The 19,458-nt window shown below is 43.9% G+C and overlaps 1 protein-coding gene across 3 annotated transcripts in view; it reads left to right on the top strand.

Moving 5' to 3' along the window:
• TAF4 (TATA-box binding protein associated factor 4) overlaps nt 1-19,458 on the top strand; it is an 88,272-nt gene that overhangs the window by 51,532 nt on the left and 17,282 nt on the right. For 2 of the 3 annotated variants that reach the window (XM_089661508.1, XM_089661507.1), the window contains exons 4-10: nt 3,431-3,550; nt 6,526-6,645; nt 9,114-9,236; nt 11,846-11,935; nt 14,080-14,313; nt 16,409-16,556; nt 18,537-18,654. In XM_089661508.1, the coding sequence (XP_089517634.1) occupies nt 3,431-3,550; nt 6,526-6,645; nt 9,114-9,236; nt 11,846-11,935; nt 14,080-14,313; nt 16,409-16,556; nt 18,537-18,654 (953 nt within the window). The remainder of the gene's footprint in view (nt 1-3,430; nt 3,551-6,525; nt 6,646-9,113; nt 9,237-11,845; nt 11,936-14,079; nt 14,314-16,408; nt 16,557-18,536; nt 18,655-19,458) is intronic. The other variant, XM_089661509.1, reaches the window with a different exon arrangement.

The raw sequence follows: 19,458 nt of genomic DNA, 5'->3' as shown, positions 1-19,458 counted from the left end.
GTGGGCATTGTCACAGGCTTGGGAGCTGTAAACCCTAAGGGGGCCATTTATAAACATTCACTGTGCCAATGCTGCCAGCATTCACACAGCAAGGGAGAATGTCACCAGCACACCGAGGATCACCAATATGGGTCCAAAAGCTTTAACCACTTCAGTACCGGGCACTTATACCCCCTTCCTGCCCAGGCCAATTTTCAGCTTTCAGCCTTGTCGCACTTTCAATGACAATTGCGCGGTCATGCAACACTGTACCCATATGAATTTTTTTATCCTTTTTTCACACAAATAATGCTTTCTTTTGGTGGTATTTAATCACCACTGAGTTTTTTTTATTTTTTGCTAAATAAAACAAAAACCACCTGAAACTTTGGAAAAAAACACACTTTTCTTCATTGCTGTTATAAATTTTGCAAATAAATACATTTCTTCATAAATTTAGGTTAAAATATATTCTGCTGCATTTCTTTGGTGAAAATAATATTAATGATTGAATTTGTATTTTTTTTTTCAAATGTTTCTATTTTTTATTTTATTTTTTATTACATTTTTTCTTTTTTTTTACTATTTTACTTTTCATCACACTGTGACCAAAGCAATACAATGTTACCATAGTAACATTTAACTACTCTGGGCAAGTGATCAGAATTTTTTTTTTTTTTAACACATTATGATTGCTAATAGCAATGTATTTAATTGATATTTGCAATCATTGTTACTGAATGAAACTAATTAATTCAGTCTTGTGTTGTGATTAGCTGTGATTGGGCAAAGCTGATCACATGATACTGATGGGCTGTGATTGGGCAAAGCTGATCACATGATACTGATGGGCTGTGATTCGGCAAAGCTGATCACATGATACTGATGGGCTGTGATTGGGCAAAGCTGATCACATGATACTGATGGGCTGTGATTCGGCAAAGCTGATCACATGATACTGATGGGCTGTGATTCGGCAAAGCTGATCACATGATACTGATGGGCTGTGATTCGGCAAAGCTGATCACATGATACTGATGGGCTGTGATTTGGCAAAGCTGATCACATGATATTGATGGGCTGTGATTCGGCAAAGCTGATCACATGATACTGATGGGCTGTGATTGGGCAAAGCTCATCACATGATACGGATGGGCTGTGATTCGGCAAAGCTCATCACATGATACAGATGGGCTGTGATTGGCTCCGTCTGTATCATGTGACTGCCTTGACCAGTCACAGCTAACAACATAATTGTATACAACGGATGGCAGGACAGGAAGCCATCCATTGTATACAGTTGGCATGCGATCTGCTGTGATTGGTCACATGACACTGGCAACGGGCAGGTGTAGTGGTATGTCATCGGCTGTGTCCCATGGACGCGGCCACGTGAGCGGTTCGTTTTGACAGGACGTCATAAGACACCCAGTCACAATGGCGAGTGTCCCGCCCGCCCGTCAATCTGCTATAGGCCGAGCGGGAAGGTGTTAAGGAACGATCACATAGTTACAACAAGGCAACGTTTCGGAGTCTCGCAGGACCCCTTCATCAGGCATGTCACAATTTGTCACGAGACTCCGAAACATTGCCTTGCTGTAACTATGTGATCGTTCATTAAAACTTTTGGACCCATATTGGTGATCCTCGCTGTGCTGGTGACATTCTCCCTTGCTGATTCTGTTCGGTTCCAGCCGACAGTCGCTGCAGCACCCACTTATATATACACACAGCCATTATTGAACGCAGGAATGTGTGCGTTGGGATTGTACACTAGCGTTCACACAGCAGTCACATACTGTGTCTAATAGGGTCATTTCCTTTTGTCTGCTACGTCTAGTGGCCATAATTTTGATATTTTTTTATTAAGCTTTTCAGGAAAATATCTCCTTACCGGCCGTAGATGGAACTGACAGTCATAGGAAACATATTGCATACAATACGGGGATTATTTGTGATGTCCATCCAGATGCGTGAGGCATTTGAACAGCAAGTTTTCGTATAGACCCCTAGGTGTGAACTTCAGGTCCAAGTGCCCACCATGCCACTTCGTAACTGCACAGCCTAGTAAACGTGCAGGAACAGATGGAGCCTGCATCTGATTGGTGCTCTGATTCTAACCAACAAGTGGAGTCCGAGAGACAGAGGTGCTGATTGGCCGCCCTGCCTCGCACAGGACCTTTCATTGGCTGCGGTGGAGAGACAGGGATAGCAGGTCAAACCAAAGGAAGGACTGCTTTTGGCAATCAATACGTAGATAAAGACTCTTCTCCGATACACCTGATGTACATACTTTGTTACGGTCAGTGACTCGAGATATTGAATCCTCTCTCTGGCTCCCACTATATATGGGACTAGTCCCCTGAAGTGTAGATTTAGACTTGCATCTAAATGTCCCTTTCCACTGAAGCCCGATCCACGTTAGAGGCTGGTGACAGGCGGTGAGGAAGTCATGTGACGCCTCCTCGCCGCTCGTTTTGTTGCATTGCACATGGTTACAGGGCGTTCGTAGTGCCTCCCTATTTGCGTGACTGTGGCGGGCTTTCTGCCCACTGAGTGCTACCTGTTGGCTGCGAACCATTGTGGCTGCAGCATGTAAACACCCCCCACCCCCATTCCACTGCCTATTGCCGTTTAAGGGGAGGGGGATTAGCAAAACATGGCTTAACCACTTGTTTTTTACGCCGCCCCCCCCCCCCCATCCGCAATTCTAAACGAAGCCAAAGAATCTCTGGACCGCATCGAAATAATGATTTCAAGTACAATGCAGGTCTAATAGCCCTGCATTGTACAGGAGGATGTTGAGAGGCGAGCACCTGGGTGAGGAGCAGGGGCGGACTGACCATTTGGAAACTCTGGCACTGCCCGGGGTCAGTAGGGGGCCCCATGAGATGCCCCTGGTACCTTTTTCATAGGCTTTTTTGAGTTTGGGCAAGGACACAGGGGCCCTGTGATCCCCTATTGCCCGGGGGGCCCATGAGTTGTCAGTCCGCCCCTGGTGAGAAGTAAGGTAATATTCGTTCGTCTTCTTTTACCCCTCAACTTAAAGAACATTCTACCCTGGCATTGGAACCCCACTCACTGCAAGGGGAGATTTTGTTTTGTATATCCTGGAGGTTAGGCCGGGGGCTTTAGTCAGTCCTTGACCATATGCTATTTGCCTGTGTGACCATCAAAGACATATGGAGCAGCAAATTCACAGGAATTGTTTCGGATACAAATTTTATAATCCCTCCTAATTAATTTTCTCTGAAAATACAATACGTACCTTTTTTATACTTCTGTTTTTTGGGCCAGAGATGATGCTGACGCGGCAGGGGATATATAGATACCGATGGCCGTATGATGATGCAAATGAACTTGAGAAAAGTAATAGACCGTCAAAGACCTGTTGTATTTTTCATGGAGGGATGTTAATTCTCATTACTTTCTCTCTCTCTCTGACCTGCAGTCCCCCGGTGCACCTTTGCTGGCGAGGCAGGTTACGCCAACTACCATCATCAAGCAAGTATCCCAGACGCCAACAACTGTGCAGGCCACCACCACACTACAGAGACCCCCAGTTGTACAAGTAAGTATCCGGCCCCCCACCACCCCATTTCACCCACACGATTCCCCAGTTTACCCCAGTCCATGTATCCACTGCAGGGACTGGATGCTGCTATTGTCATGCCCAGTGTATGAGTGCCATGCTATGTTCCTTCATATCCTGGGGACAGCATTATGATGTCATCTACAACTGAATCCTCACAGGTTTTGGCCTTATCAACAGCAGCCAATTGCAACAAGAATCCAAAAAGTTTGTGTCCTAATCTAATGTTTGGAAAGCTAAACAAGAACCCATTTTGATGACCCCATTCTTCATATTGTTGTTTCAGTTATCTGTCTTCTCTTGTCAAGCTGCTGATTGGCGGGTCCTGATGACATCACAATCCTGCTGAGCACATTATGATTTGTTGATGTCTATTGATCATTTTCCCCAATTTCTTTCTTTCTTTTTTTTTTTTTGTTTTTTTGTTGCAACAACCATCATTCTGTCATGGATCACTCTGCATGACCATCAGATCTCATAAATCATACCGATAGAGAAGACCACTGAGTGCTATCTAGGATCCAGGGACAGAGCAGAGGACATAGACAGGCTGAGGCTCCCACCTAGTGGCCATTTAGCAGAATTCCAGCATGAGAATGGAGAAGACGTTTTTTGCTTTTGCTTTTATTTTTTTGGCACAACTAATTCATAATATTTAATTGTATAGTTAGTGTTTGGTGGCTATATACTATCAGATATGTCATGTACGACGAAATATCAATTTATCTGCCTGACATTGAAGCACCCCTCCTTCCCCAACGATATGGAGAAAAGTAATAGATTTTTTCCAGCTCCTTTTTCTTGTGTGGGATTTTATGAATGCTGAAGTTTTCATAGATAAATATCGTAGATTCATTTAGAGATAATCTGTAGCCTTTAGTTTCCTCTGCCATTCAGTCCTTCGAAACATCCCAACAAGTTGCAGTAAATGCTACTAAAGCTTAAAGCATATGTTAGTGCCAAATGGGGGAAAAAAAAAGAAAAATAATATATTTATATATATATATATATATATATATATATATATATATATATTTTTTTTTTTTTTTTCTTTTTCAGGTACTTCTATAGGGCCGTCAATTTACACAGCGCTTCACATATATATTGTACATTCACATCAGTCCCTAACCCTCAAGGGGTGTACACTCTAAGGTCCCTAACTTACATTCATATATACTAGGGCCAATTTAGACAGGAGCCAATTCACCTACCAGCTTGTCTTTGGAGTGTGGGAGGAAACCGGAGTACCCGGAGGAAACCCACGCAGGCACAGGGAGAACATGCAAACTCCAGGCAGGTGGTTCCGTGGTTGGGATTCGAACCAACGACCCTAGTACTGCCAGGCAGAAGTGTTAAGCCACTGTGCTGCCCTATATATATATATATATATATATATATATATATATATATATATAATTACACACAGTATAAATTTGCAGTACATGATCATATCCACATGTTTCATTCCATTTAAAGTGACATTAAACCTTCATTATGTGTTTTTTGGTTTTTTTTTAATTAAAATAAACATGATACTTACCTGTTCTGTGTAATGGTTTTGCACAGAGCAGCTCTCAACCTCCTCTTCCGGGGTCCCCCATCGGCTCTCCTGGTTCCTCTTCTGTGAGGGCCTCCATAGCAAGCCTAGTGCATGCTCGCTCCCGAGCCACCCTTTGTGCGTCTATTGACAAAGACCGACTGGCGCGATGCAACCCAGCACCACCCCCCACCATCCTCCCGTTGCTCCCTTGTCACAGCATTTGACTGCTAGCAATGGGAGCTAATGGCTCCTGCTGCTATCAGTCTGCCCAGTGAGGAGGTAGGCAGTGGTGAGAGCCTCTGCTCCCGTGCATATGGCTGGATTGGGTTTGGGTAAGTATAAGGGGGTGCTGGGGATCATGCGGTATAGAAGGTTTTTTTTTTACCTTAATACATTAAGGCATTAGAACCACTTTAAAGTACTGCAAGTACTGAATAGTACCTGTTGATCTTGTACTTTGCACCTGGCTCCTAATTTCCTGTTGTGGCCTACTTTTTTTGCTACACTGAAATTGCAAGGAATGGTGTCAGCCTTGGCCAGTTGTCCTTTACTAAAGTATGGACCCCCCTCCCCCCCCACATCCACAGATGAAGGGAGGTGTTCTGTAGTTCAAGTAGAAGGGCTACTATAGCAGGACGGCTATGAATTTCAAGCAAGATCAACAGGTTTTTGTTTTTTTTTGGGGGGGGGGGGTCTTCTTGCATTTTTCGACCAGATCCATCCACTTTTAGACAGAACTCCCTTCCCCTTAGCCTTTGGCAGTTGATTTCCGGCATACGTATGTGGCAGTCTAGTCTACATATATCCTGTGGCAACTTCTACATTTCAAAGGCAGAGGTCTGCTACCTCCCACTTCCACAATCCTTACATAGGTCAGGTTCTTGGTGATTTCTCATATAACTGACACTTCAAACATTCTATCATAGATATATGCCAGGAACTCTCGGCATAACTCTATTTATATTGCAGTTTAAAAGCCTAAAAACAATTAAAATAGATCCTGAGCTTTGTAGTAGACGGTCTCCCATTGCTGGCCCTCCACTATTAGCAGACATTTTGGTGCACATGGGGATAAAGGAAGATAACATAAAGCCGGGTATTCTATCATTATACTGGCTTTGTTTATTGCACATGGTGATTTTTAAATGACTTAAAAGAGTCTGTATTAACCACACTTCCAAAATACACCAAAGCTTTCATAAATTGGAACATCTGATTTTACTTTTTCTTTCATTTTTTTTGTTTTTTTTTTGCCAGTGTTGTGTTTTTAAGTTGGCACCATCATTCATTACCCACCTGGCCTGTTTTTAACACATTTTAGGGAGGTCTTTATTGATTTCTGTGTGCCACCGGCCGAGAATCGGCACCGTGCCCGGCCGCCAGTTATAATGTCCGTGTTGTCTCTCCTGCACAGAATCAGATAGTGCTCAGCAGCACGGCGCAAACTGCCACTTTGGGGACAGCGTCGGCCGTCCAGACTGGAACCCCGCAGAGAGCGGTGCAAGGAACTGCTACCCCAGCGACAGCCACCACGGTACAGCGCCCCTGAGCATCCTCACACTGGCACCATCTAACAAGATGGTGCCCTGTATAGGTTACTGTAGGATTTGGGAATATGCTGCATAGAACATTTAGGGGGGAAGTGACTCAACAGACCTTCATTAAATTTAGTTTCTGGAAAACAGACACAGAAATGTATATCTTTTTATATTAATAGGGTAGCCTTTGAGCTGCCATGATTGATGGTCAGTACCGGAGCTCCGAGAAGGTATAGGACAGGTATTGACATGTAAAGATGATACAAGCAGTAGCAGGAAATATGAGGAAATTGAGATTCCTGGAGTGCTCCTTGACAAAATAAGGTTTTGCTTGTAACAAACAAAAGTTTCTACCCAAATTGGTTCCATGGTAAAATGAAAGCTCTCTGTAACGTTGACTTTAATGTAACCATCTGATTGTCTACCTTTAAGCTGGCCATACACATGACAATCTGTATGATCACATGTTAGATTTCCAGCAACAATGTTGTGTGAGGGCCTACTTCATTATATTGTATGTTAATTATAAATGCATTAAGGAAGGCCCTTGCACTGCATATGTGTTCGTCAATTCAAAGGTGATTGTGCAGGGTTTTGGATTGGGATCTATCGATCTGTGCCTCCAAGGACCAGTGTCAAGAGCTTTACATCTGTTTACATCCAGCTTCTTGGATCATTCAAAATTCATTGTCCTCCTTCTAGCTTGTTCTTGACCTTCTGGCTAATATTTGACCTGTTCCCAAGCAGCTTTTGAATTTCCTTTGAGAAAAGTAATTCTGATGCAAACAGAAGCCCATTGACACTTGCCATAAATGTGAATTCTTTGGTTTATAATCCTATGCTGTAATTGTGACTATAATGTCCCCAATGCAGTTTGCCCACCTGGCCTTTCATATAGATCCTAGCTCAGTGGAGACCAATGTTCTTACAGGGGTCAACATTGACCTATGCAATGGCTGTGATGCATCTCGGGCACTGTGTGTTTTATATTGAGCAAGCCCAGAGCTCTGTTAAAAGCCAATCTATATTGACAGTGAATTATTTTTAAGGAGAGTTCACAAGAAATGGTAATCACCTGTTTGATTGAGGTGAGTGGTAACATGGACTGGTCCCTACAGCCCCCTAACTAATCAGATTGGGTATGACTGTATCTTCAGGTCACTTTGCATTACTTTATTTGATGTGTAGGTGATGCTGTAGGTCAGGGCTCGAAATTTCCACTCGCCTACTCGGAAATTATGGTGGGGGCGAGTGTGTCCCCCAGGGCCGTCTTGCTGAGCAGGCTCGGAGCTCAGGCCGGATCTGTCATTGGCACTGGGAGCCGTCAGACTGCTCAATAGCTGAGCGCAGTGAAAGCTGTGTGCTCTGCCTCCCCCTAGAGTGCAGTACTCGGCTCTGTGAGTGAACAACGAAGTACTGCAACTTTTTATGGGGGGGGTGGGGTGTACATGTGTTTGTGTGTGTACGTGTACATGTGTGTGTGTCTTTGTGTGTGTGTACGTGTACATTTGTGTGTGTGTTTGTGTGTGTCTGTGTATGCATGTACATGTGTCTGTATGTGAATGTGTGTATCTGTACATGTGTCTGCGTGTATGTACTTGTATGTGTGTGTGTACATGTGTCTGTGTGTGTGTGTGTATGTATGTATGTATGTACATGTCTGTGTGTACATATCTGTGTATGTATGTACATGTGTCTGTGCGTGTGTATTTCTGTGTATGTACATGTATCTGTGTGTATGCGTGTCTGTATGTGCCTGTGTGTGTATACATGTGTCTGTGTGTGTGTGTATATGTTTCTGTGTGTGTATGTACATGTCTGTGTGTGTGTGTGTGTGTGTGTGTGTACAAGTGTCTCTGTGTGTTTGTTGGTGGCAAGTAACTCTTAAGGCCTGGCTAGTAGCTCAGGACTTGAAATGTTAAGCCCTGCTGTAGGTAATATCTATAATTGCAGATCCCTGTCCTAGAAAACCTTAGACTCTGGGACTCCTTAAGGAACCAGACATATTCCAGTTGTCCTAGAAATCCCCTTGAACATAATACTTCAGACTGTAAATGCAGCCTGTGATGCTATGTGAACTTTCTGGGTTATCAGAATGATATTCTAATCATGACTATTGAACAGACAGGTCCTCCATGATGGCATTGTTGAATCCTTGTAATGTGATACATTGGCTTCATCCTAACTTGTACCTCTATAAAATATTTCCCTGCCCTCTGAGCCCTCTCCTTTTCACCTTCATCTCATTCAGACTTGTAAAGTTATATTATAGAAGCCCCCCCCTTGTACATGCGGAAGAGCTTTGTGGATGAAGGGGAAAATTGACCATTAAATGTCTGGAAGGGACTTCTAGTGCAAAGAAATAGAACACTTTTTTTAAAAAAATAATAATTTTATAAAGCATATTGTAATGACATCAATGGCTTGAGCATGTGCTGTAATTAGTATTTCTTGTTTGCTTCAGGAAACCATGGAAAATGTGAAGAAATGTAAGAATTTTTTATCCACTCTCATAAAACTGGCCTCATCGGGTAAACAGTCTTCAGAGACGGCAGCTAACGTTAAAGAGCTAGTACAGAATCTGCTGGTAAGTGGCCGTTCTGTTGTCCATGTACCTCCTCAGGCCGGTGCCTACATTTGCTACTATTCTGCTATCCATGTGCACTTTCTCAGATGCCCCCTTTCTGTTGTCCATGTGTCCTCTCGGCAAGACGCCCCCTTTTTGTTGTCCATGTGTCCTTTATCAGCCTGATGTCTGTCTCCATTCTGTTGTCCGTCTGTCCTTTCTTGGCCCAATGTCTCCATTCTGTTGTCCATGTGTCCTTTCTCGGCATTACGCCCCCATTCTGTTGTCCATGTGTCCTTTCTCGGCCTGGTGTCTCCATTCTGTTTTCCATCATCTTTTCTCGGCCCAATGTCTCCATTCTGTTTTCCATGTGTCCTTTCTCAGCCCAGTGTCTCCATTCTGTTTTCCATGTGTCCTTTCTCAGCCCAGTGTCTCCATTCTGTTTTCCATGTGTACTTTCTCAGCCCAGTGTCTCCATTCTGTTTTCCATGTGTCCTTTCTCGGCCCAATGTCTCCATTCTGTTGTCCATGTGTCCTTTCTCAGCATTACGCCCCCATTCTGTTGTCCACGTATCCTTTCTCGGCCCGATGTCTCCATTCTGTTGTCCATGTGTCCTTTCTCATCCCAATGTCTCCATTCTCTTGTCCATGTGTCCTTTCTCGACATTACACCCCCATTCTGTTGTCCACGTGTCCTTTCTCGGCCTGATGTCTCCATTCTCTTGTCCATGTGTCCTTTCTCGACATTACACCCCCATTCTGTTGTCCACGTGTCCTTTCTCGGCCTGATGTCTCCATTCTGTTGTCCACGTGTCCTTTCTCGGCCCGATGTCTCCATTCTGTTGTCCACGTGTCCTTTCTCGGCCCGATCTCTCCATTCTGTTGTCCACGTGTCCTTTCTCGGCCCGATGTCTCCATTCTGTTGTCCACGTGTCCTTTCTCGGCCCGATGTCTCCATTCTGTTGTCCACGTGTCCTTTCTCGGCCCGATGTCTCCATTCTGTTGTCCACGTGTCCTTTCTCGGCCCGATGTCTCCATTCTGTTGTCCACGTGTCCTTTCTCGGCCCGATGTCTCCATTCTGTTGTCCATGTGTCCTTTCTTAGCCTTTCTGTTGTCCATGTACCCTTTCTCAGCCTAATGCCTCCATTCTGTGTTTTACGCATCTTTTCTCAGCCTGATGCCTTCTAACTAGGGATGCACTGATATACAGTGGGGATCGAAAGTTTGGGCACCCCAGCTAAAAATATGTCTGGGCATTTAAAACCTTTGAGATTGACATCACCTGGTCTTCCCAGACGATGATTGAGAACAATCCATGACACTGGCAGGTCTCAGCTTGGCAAAGGGGGCAGTGCATGCTATAAATTCTGCAGGGTGCCCAAACTTTTGCAGACGCCATTTTTTTGTTTTCTGTTATTTTGAAAGTGTAAATGATGGAAATAAAATCTAACTTTTGATGACATATTATAAGAATGTCTAATCTGTAATTTGATGCCTTTTGGAGATTTTTCCATCTTTCCTTGGCTTCTTTATGCACATTAAATACAAATTTTTAGCTGGGGTGCCCAAACTTTCCATCCCCACTGTATATCGGTGTCCGAAATATGTCGGCTGAAAGTAGCGTTACCGTTATTTTACCATGATTTTGCCGTGTTTTTTTTTTTTTTAAATGCAAAAACGCGTCAAAAACTGCTCACTGTGAAAGGAGTGTATTGGCCAAAGAGGTGCTGAAAATAAATTCATATTCATTTAAGTTCATAATATTAATTAAAACCTCAAATATAATACAATTTTATATATATAAAAAAATTGTCCATTTCGGTGTTCAGCCAAATGCTTCCTGGCCGGTTTCGGTCTAGAATTTTCATTTTGGTGCACCACCACTTCTAACCTGTACTGAGAGAACAATGAAGACATCCATTGACCTCCTTCTGAAAATGCTAGCTGCCTGGCTGGCCCTGACTTTAATACATCCCTAGTCTCAGACCCAGAACAAGCACACAGATGGGAAATGTCTATGAAGTTGGAGCTCTTCATAATTGACAGTCAGCAAGCTTGGTATTTTCAGCAGTGACAGCTTATGTACTTTTCAGGACAGGTTTCATTTGTTGCTTTTTGTGCATATATTCTCAAGTCTCACTCTCCTGGCTGCGCCCGCAAATTACTGTCCTGAAGGCCTTCTATAGGGTGTTTTTTTGAGGCTTTTTGAGATACAGCCCCATAGAAGTGCAGGTGAGGCCAGGGCACTGCACATAGGAGAGCAGATAGGGTTGATATTTGTGATTGACAGCTCCTAGGCAGGTTTTTTAGGTATTATGTGCATAGCAGAGGCCTACACACAAGGAAGCTAATGGGGTCATTGCTGTGATTGACCGCTGCTAAGAAAATGCCGCGTGTACAGTGAATGTCCCCAATCCGAGGGAGACCAGCGCATAGTTAATAATAACAAATCTTGCGTAAGTTTTAAAACTGTTGAATTATTTTCTCACCCTCTTTGCAAAGGTGGGACATTCATTACTGTCTTTGATGCTTGAAAGAAACCCGCTGATGTTACAGCTTAGGTTTGCCGGATGCTCTTCACACAGGAAGAATAGCAGTAACAATTCCATATTAACTCTTTCTCCCGCAGGATGGGAAAATTGAAGCAGAGGATTTCACCAGTAGATTATACAGAGAACTGAACTCTTCACCTCAACCTTACCTTGTGCCTTTCCTAAAGGTAAGACCGCTCTTGCCCCCCCTAGGCCTTGTGTACTTTGATGTTGCACCACTCCCTCTGTGAAGTCCTAATAGCACACCGTGGAGGAGATTTACGAAGGGCTCATTCACACCATGGTGCAGAGACATCGGTTTCTTCTGCACTCGTGGTGTGAACAGGGCACATAGAGAACGATTGATTTCATTGTGCCCTTGCAGAACAACACTGGTATCACATGCAGATTTTGTCTGTGGAGGAATCTGCAACGTGTATAAAACTCTTTGAAGCGCGCATGAGAACTGATGTATTTATTTATTTATTACAGGTAATAGATATAGTGCCATCAATTTACGCAGCACTTTACATATTTATATATGTGTGTGTGTATATATATATATACATATATTATTATTATTATACAGTATTTATAAAGCACCAATAGTTTGCTCAGCGCTATATATATATATATATGTTTGTGTAAATATATAAATACATTTAGCACAGTGGCTAAATGGTTAGCACTTCTGCCTGGCAGTACTCGGGTCGTCGGTTTCAATCTCAACCACGGCACAACTTGCCTGGAGTTTGCATGTTCTCCCTGTGCCTGCGTGGGTTTCCTCCGGGTACTCTGGTTTCCTCCACACTCCAAAGTCATGCTGGTAGGTTAATTGGCTCCTGTCTAAATTGTCCCTAGTATGTGTATGGATGAATGTAAGTTAGGGACCGTAGATTGTACGCCCCTTGAGGGTTAGGGACCTTAGATTGTACACCCCTTGAGGGTTAGGGACCTTAGATTGTACGCCCCTTGAGGGTTAGGGACCTTAGATTGTACACCCCTTGAGGGTTAGGGACCTTAGATTGTACACCCCTTGAGGGTTAGGGACCTTAGATTGTACACCCCTTGAGGGTTAGGGACCTTAGATTGTACGCCCCTTGAGGGTTAGGGTCCTTAGATTGTACACCCCTTGAGGGTTAGGGACCTTAGATTGTACACCCCTTGAGGGTTAGGGACCTTAGATTGTACGCCCCTTGAGGGTTAGGGACCTTAGATTGTACACCCCTTGAGGGTTAGGGACTGATGTGAATGTACAATATATATGTAAAGCGCTGCGTAAATTGATGGTGCTATACAAGTACCTGAAATGAAATATATATATATATATATATATATATATATATATATATATATATATATTGTACATTCACATCAGTCCCTAACCCTCAAGGGGTGTACAATCTAAAGTCCCTGACTCACATTCATACATACACATACTAGGGCCAATTTAGACAGGATCTAATTAACCTACCAGCATGTCTTTGGAGTGTGGGAGGAAACTGGAAACCCACGCAGGCACAGGGAGAACATGCAAACTCCAGGCAGGTGGTGCTGTGGTCGGGATGCTAACCAATGACCCTAGTACTGCCAGGCGGAAGTGCTAACCATTTAGCCACTGTGCTGCCCTACTGTTTGACCATATCTTGTCAAACTTTTACAGACAATTTCTGCTTTCATAGGTTAACTTGTATAAGGGAAGCACCTGAGGAACAGCAGCACACCAGGTAGATGAAGTAGGAAGAATAGGGGGTTTCCAGTGTAGGGGGATTTCTTCTCTTGCATAAAAAGGTGAAAAACGTAAAAAAGAAACTGCTTGCCATAGCGACTCACTACTACATTTTTCGTTCTACTCAGCAAGAGAAATAGAGGATCCAAATGCAAAGTGTCTTCACAGATCCTATTAAGGACCTCAACTACTGAAACCCAGAAAGGTGGGCTTAGAGCTCAGGGCCACTGTGTATGTAGGAAGTCGCCCGTGCCTGCATTTGTAATCCGCCAAGTAGAGGAGGTGGAGAGGGAATACTGGTGATGTTGGTGCCAGTGTCTGCGATGTGGAGCAGTGATGAGCTGGAAGTACAATGGTAGCTATACCATGTGGCAGGGCTTGGATTTCACTTTCATAACAGATAAAAGTAAGGCAGCAGCAGAGTTGGGCTTCAAGTCATGGGCCAGGTATTACTATAATCCCTCATTCGAAAGGTTTAGAGCTTTTGTACATGACCTTGACATTGTGCTTTGTAAATGCGTTTTGTATATTGTGTGCCACGGATACCCATTGAATAATACAGACTTGGTGATATCATTTCTATTGGTTTTTTTGTTTCTACAGAGGAGCCTCCCTGCCTTGCGCCAGCTGACCCCTGACTCGGCAGCCTTTATCCAGCAGAGTCAGCAGCAGCAACCGGCCACCCAGGCCACGACGACCCTCACCGCAGTCATGCTGAACAGCTCCGTACAGCGAACAGCTGGCAAGACCACTGCCACCGTCACAAATACATTACAACAGCCTGTCATCAGCCCCGCACAACCTGCACAGTCTAAACTTGGCCAACCAACTCCACTGGTGAGTCACTTTTCAGAAACCAATTTCTTAGGACAAAAAAAAAAAAAAAGATAAACTCTCATCCACTTCAGCTTCTCACAAGCTACTCCAGCTTTGGTTAGACAACTGAGGCTACTTTGACTCTGTGCTCTGGTCACTCCTTCCCCTATGAGTCAAAGTGCAGGAGCTGTTTCATGTGGAATTACTGCACAGATCTACAAGACATACACACAAAGGACACCGAGAGGTCTATGTATAAAAATAAATTGCTGTACTAATGTGATGAACATTTGTACATCCATAATGAGAAATCCCTGTAACTATTCTCTATGACAGGGGTGTCAAACCTGCGACCCTCCAGCTGTTGGGAAAACTACAAGTCCAATCATAAGAAATAGTGCAGCGCTGTTATATGAATCTGTAAAGCATTGTGAGTCAAGCAATACTGCAATATAAGTACACTATATTCAGGTGCAAACGGTGGTATTCTACCACCAGTAAATAGTTAGAACGTCAATCAGAAAGAATGAATCCAAATTGTAGACTTGTAGGTCATATCAGATCTGAATTCTAGGAGTTCAGTTCCTTATAATCAATGTTGTGATGAAAAGACGAGAAATATGTGAATTGCGCACTCACCAGAAGTGCGCTATCAAAACGCATTTGAGATCATAATCGTCTCATCGGGTCAGCCAGGACAATCACTTCCAGGTATGGTCAGGTTCCTGCACCTTTAAGGACCCCTCAAATGGTACCACTGTCTCAGGACACTTCTAAACCGGCCTCTGTGAATGGTGAGACTCGCAAAGAGCCCAAGAGTAATGCCACATAGCGTGATACTGCATTAAATAGGGCATTTATTCCAACAAAGGTGCAAAACATACAAGGAAAGAATAAACCAAAAAACTGACCGTGTGTGAAGATGGCCGCCAACGGCGGCAAGGCGGCAGGATGCTGTAGCCCCTGACCTTGACGCGTTTCGTGCGAGGCCGGTTTAGAAGTGTCCTGAGACAGTGGTACCATTTGAGGGGTCCTTAAAGGCACAGGAACCTGACCATACCTGGAAGTGATTGTCCTGGCTGACCCGATGAGACGATTATGATCTCGAATGCGTTTTGATAGCGCACTTCTGGTGAGTGCGCAATTCACATATTTCTCGTCTTTTCATCACAACATTGATTATAAGGAACTGAACTCCTAGAATTCAGATCTGATATGACCTACAAGTCTACAATTTGGATTCATTCTTCCTGATTGACGTTCTAACCATTTACTGGTGGTAGAATACCACCGTTTGCACCTGAATAATATTGTACTTATATTGCAGTATTGCTTGACTCACAATGCTTTACAGATTCATATAACAGCGCTGCACTATTTCTTGTATATTATCCACTTTTAGAGGTTTTATGGTACCTTTAGGTGTCCTAGTTGCTGTCGCTTTCTAATAGCGCTCGCATAGCCTCACTTTTGACAAGTCCCATCATGCCTCTGCCTTTGGGAGTCGTGCTTGTAACTGTCAGTCCCTCATGGGACTTGTAGTTTGGCAACAGCTGGAGGGCTGCCAGTTTGACACCCGTGTTCTAAAGCAATAAGCACCGTCCAGTGACCATATTCTGGTATATTTCCTAAAATATCCCCATCAGGAAAAATACATTATTGCCACTGGATGGTGTTTAAGATTATAGGAAATAATCGTATTACGCAAAATATGGGACTTTTCTCATTGTGGGTGTGAATGTTTGGCACGTTCGTGCAGCAGATTTTTTTGTACGTAGTCTCCCAAGATTTAAGTGAGCATACCCATTCCTCTGGTATTTAAAAAACAAAACCCTTTTTAGCCCAGATTTTTTCTTTAGGAAACCATTCACAATTGAGAGGGAAATGCACATTACAATTTCTATTTCATCTCATCCCTTACATGCACAGACGCACAGATATCTGACACAGATGATTCGGTTGATGTGCACTATGATGGATCTGAGTAGAGTTCACCTGTCAAATGTTAGATCAGCTGCCATGTGGCCTCATTCACCAATACCAGGTGATTACAGAATAACCCAGCCTGTTACCTATACTAATGTAGTTTTGTTCTTTTTTGTTTCTCTCTTTTCAGGTTATCCAGCAGGCACATAAAGCTGGGGCCGTTGTACGACACCAACAGGTCACATTGACCCAAACGCCCATGGTAGCACTTAGACCGCCTCAAAGCCGAATTATGCTCACCACTCCACAGCAGATACAGCTAAACCAGCTGCAGACAGGTTAGTCTGACTGACCCAAAGAGATGCGTCACACAGTGGGATAGATTTACTAGAACTGGTGCAGCTGTACATGGTGGCCAATCAGACTCTAACCTCAGCTTGTTCAATTGAGCTTTGGCAATAAAACCTGGAAGCTGATTGGTTTCTATGCAGAAGCGAGTCTGACTTTGCACTCTCCAGCTTTAGTAAATAAACCTCAGTGTTACCAGTGTGTGACTGCAACTGCACACCTCATGAGGCATATAGTGCTTAAGGCTAGGTTCCCACCTATGCAGGTTGTGTTTTGCGGTTTTGACGCTTTTTTGATGCGTTTTGCGTGTTTTTTTTTTATTTCTTGTTGCTAGGCAGATTTAAAACGCATCAAAAGCGTGGCATAAACGCATCAAAAATGCAGCAAACACGCACTACATGCTTTTCTGCAGCGTTTTCATTGAAGTCTATAGAACAAAAAACGCAACTTTTTGCGTTCAAAAAAGTCCCTGACCCTTTCCAAAAAACGAGCATGTCCCATAGGAGATCATGGTAAATGGACTGTACTGCGTTTCTGCAAAACACTTAGGTGTGAACCTAGGGTAATAGATCTTTGTGATTGGGACATGATCAGGTGACTGTTAGGATGACTGTAGGTGTCTTTATACATACAGCGTTCATTGGTAAATTGGCAATATGCAAAAACACTGAAGGGGAGAGCTGAGGAGGTTTTATTTATTTCAGGTACTTACATAGCGCCGTCAATTTACTCAGCGCTTTACATATATATTGTACATTCACATCAGTCCCTAACCCTCAAGGGGTGTACAATCTAAGGTCCCTAACCCTCAAGGGGAGTACAATCTAAGGTCCCTAACCCTCAAGGGGCGTACAATCTAAGGTCCCTAACCCTCAAGGGGTGTACAATCTAAGGTCCCTAACCCTCAAGGGGCGTACAATCTAAGGTCCCTAACCCTCAAGGGGTGTACAATCTAAGGTCCCTAACCCTCAAGGGGCGTACAATCTAAGGTCCCTAACCCTCAAGGGGTGTACAATCTAAGATCCCTAACCCTCAAGGGGCGTACAATCTAAGGTCCCTAACCCTCAAGGGGGGTACAATCTAAGGCCCCTAACCCTCAAGGGGCGTACAATCTAAGGTCCCTAACCCTCAAGGGGTGTACAATCTAAGGTCCCTAACCCTCAAGGGGCGTACAATCTAAGATCCCTAACCCTCAAGGGGTGTACAATCTAAGGTCCCTAACCCTCAAGGGGCGTACAATCTAAGGTCCCTAACTTACATTCATACATACACATACTAGGGACAATTTAGACAGGAGCCAATTCACCTACCAGCATGTCTTTGGAGTGTGGGGGAAGAAGGAGGACCGGGAAGAAACCCACGCAGGCACAGGGAGAACATGCAAACTCCAGGCAGGAGGTGCCGTGGTTGGGATTCGGACCAACGACCCGAGTACTGCCAGGTGGAAGTGCTAACCATTTAGCCACTGTGCTGCTAGGAGTAGTACCAGGAAAGAGCAGAGACTTGGAGCCCCTTGAGAGGAGGACAGGTAGGTATCTGTCAGAGGCGTCACAAAGAGTAGTGGCCATTGCATTTAGCAGGTAATTGGTGGGTTTTGGAGGGCAAGTTGCCTCATAGTTGCAGGACCTTGTTAGCCTTTTCCACTGAACAGTGGATTGTGTTCCCTTCTAAAGGTGTTCATTGTGTTTCCAGACAACAGTGTACATTGTACATGGGGTATTTTTTATACAGTAAATTGTACTAAATCAGTGTGACAATAGTGTACTCATGCTGTCATTGAGATGTCACGCAGCCCTCTCATAGTTTAGTTGCCGGCTGCGCCGTGCGAGGCAGTGGATTGCTTTCACGCTGTACTGTATCGATCGCAGTGGTGTGAACTGGGCACATGGCAGACATGGGGTTGTGTGAGGCAAGGGGTAACGTTCATTAACATGCACTTAATGCATTCTCTCTATTTTTCCTCTGTCCAGTCCCAGTGGTAAAACCGAATGTTGTAGCTGGCACGAAAGCCTTTCCCACGGCGGCAGCAATGCAAGCAGCAGCAGCGCAGAAAAACAAATTAAAAGAACCGGGGGGAGGATCGTTCCGGTAAGTAGAACAAAAAAGTTATAACACCAAATATATGTGTAACTGTGTGGTACAACCAGGGGCGGACTGACAACTCATGGGGCCCCCATGCAATAGGGGGTCATGGGGCCCCTGTGTCCTTGCCCAAACTCAAAAAAGCCTTCGAAAAAGGTACCAGGGGCATCTCATGGGGCCCCCTACTGACCCCGGGCCCTTGGGCAGTGCCCGAGTTTCCAAATGGTCAGTCCGCCCCTGAGTACAGCTGTATTTCTACCAAAAGGAAGGAAAGCTCAGCTTAGCTGGACCACACAGAGCAGCAACTAATGAAATGAGTCCGTGAACTGCTAATAATATGCAGACAGCCTTGCAGGTATATGTGTGTGTGTTTGTGTGTATATGCATGTATGTATGTATGTGTGTGTACATATGAGAGATATATATATATATGTGTGTGTATGTATGATATATATATATGTATGTATGTATGTATTTACAGTGGGGATCGAAAGTTTGGGCACCCCAGCTAAACATTTGTATTAATGTGCATAAAGAAGCCAAGGAAAGATGGAAAAATCTCCAAAAGGCATCAAATTACAGATTAGACATTCTTATAATATGTCAACAAAAGTTAGATTTTATTTCCATCATTTACACTTTCAAAATAACAGAAAACAGAAAAATGGCGTCTGCAAAAGTTTGGGCACCCTGCAGAATTTATAGTATGCACTGCCCCCTTTGCCAAGCTGAGACCTGCCAGTGTCATGGATTGTTCTCAATCATCGTCTGGGAAGACCAGGTGATGTCAATCTCAAAGGTTTTAAATGC

This window comes from Staurois parvus, unplaced genomic scaffold, assembly GCF_062004578.1.
Source record: "Staurois parvus isolate SC_StPar_1 unplaced genomic scaffold, SC_StPar_1.0 ptg001349l, whole genome shotgun sequence".
NCBI classification, from domain to species: Eukaryota; Metazoa; Chordata; class Amphibia; order Anura; family Ranidae; genus Staurois; species Staurois parvus.
Note: the sequence above shows the minus strand (reverse complement) of the source record. Positions and strands in the feature narration are given on the sequence as shown.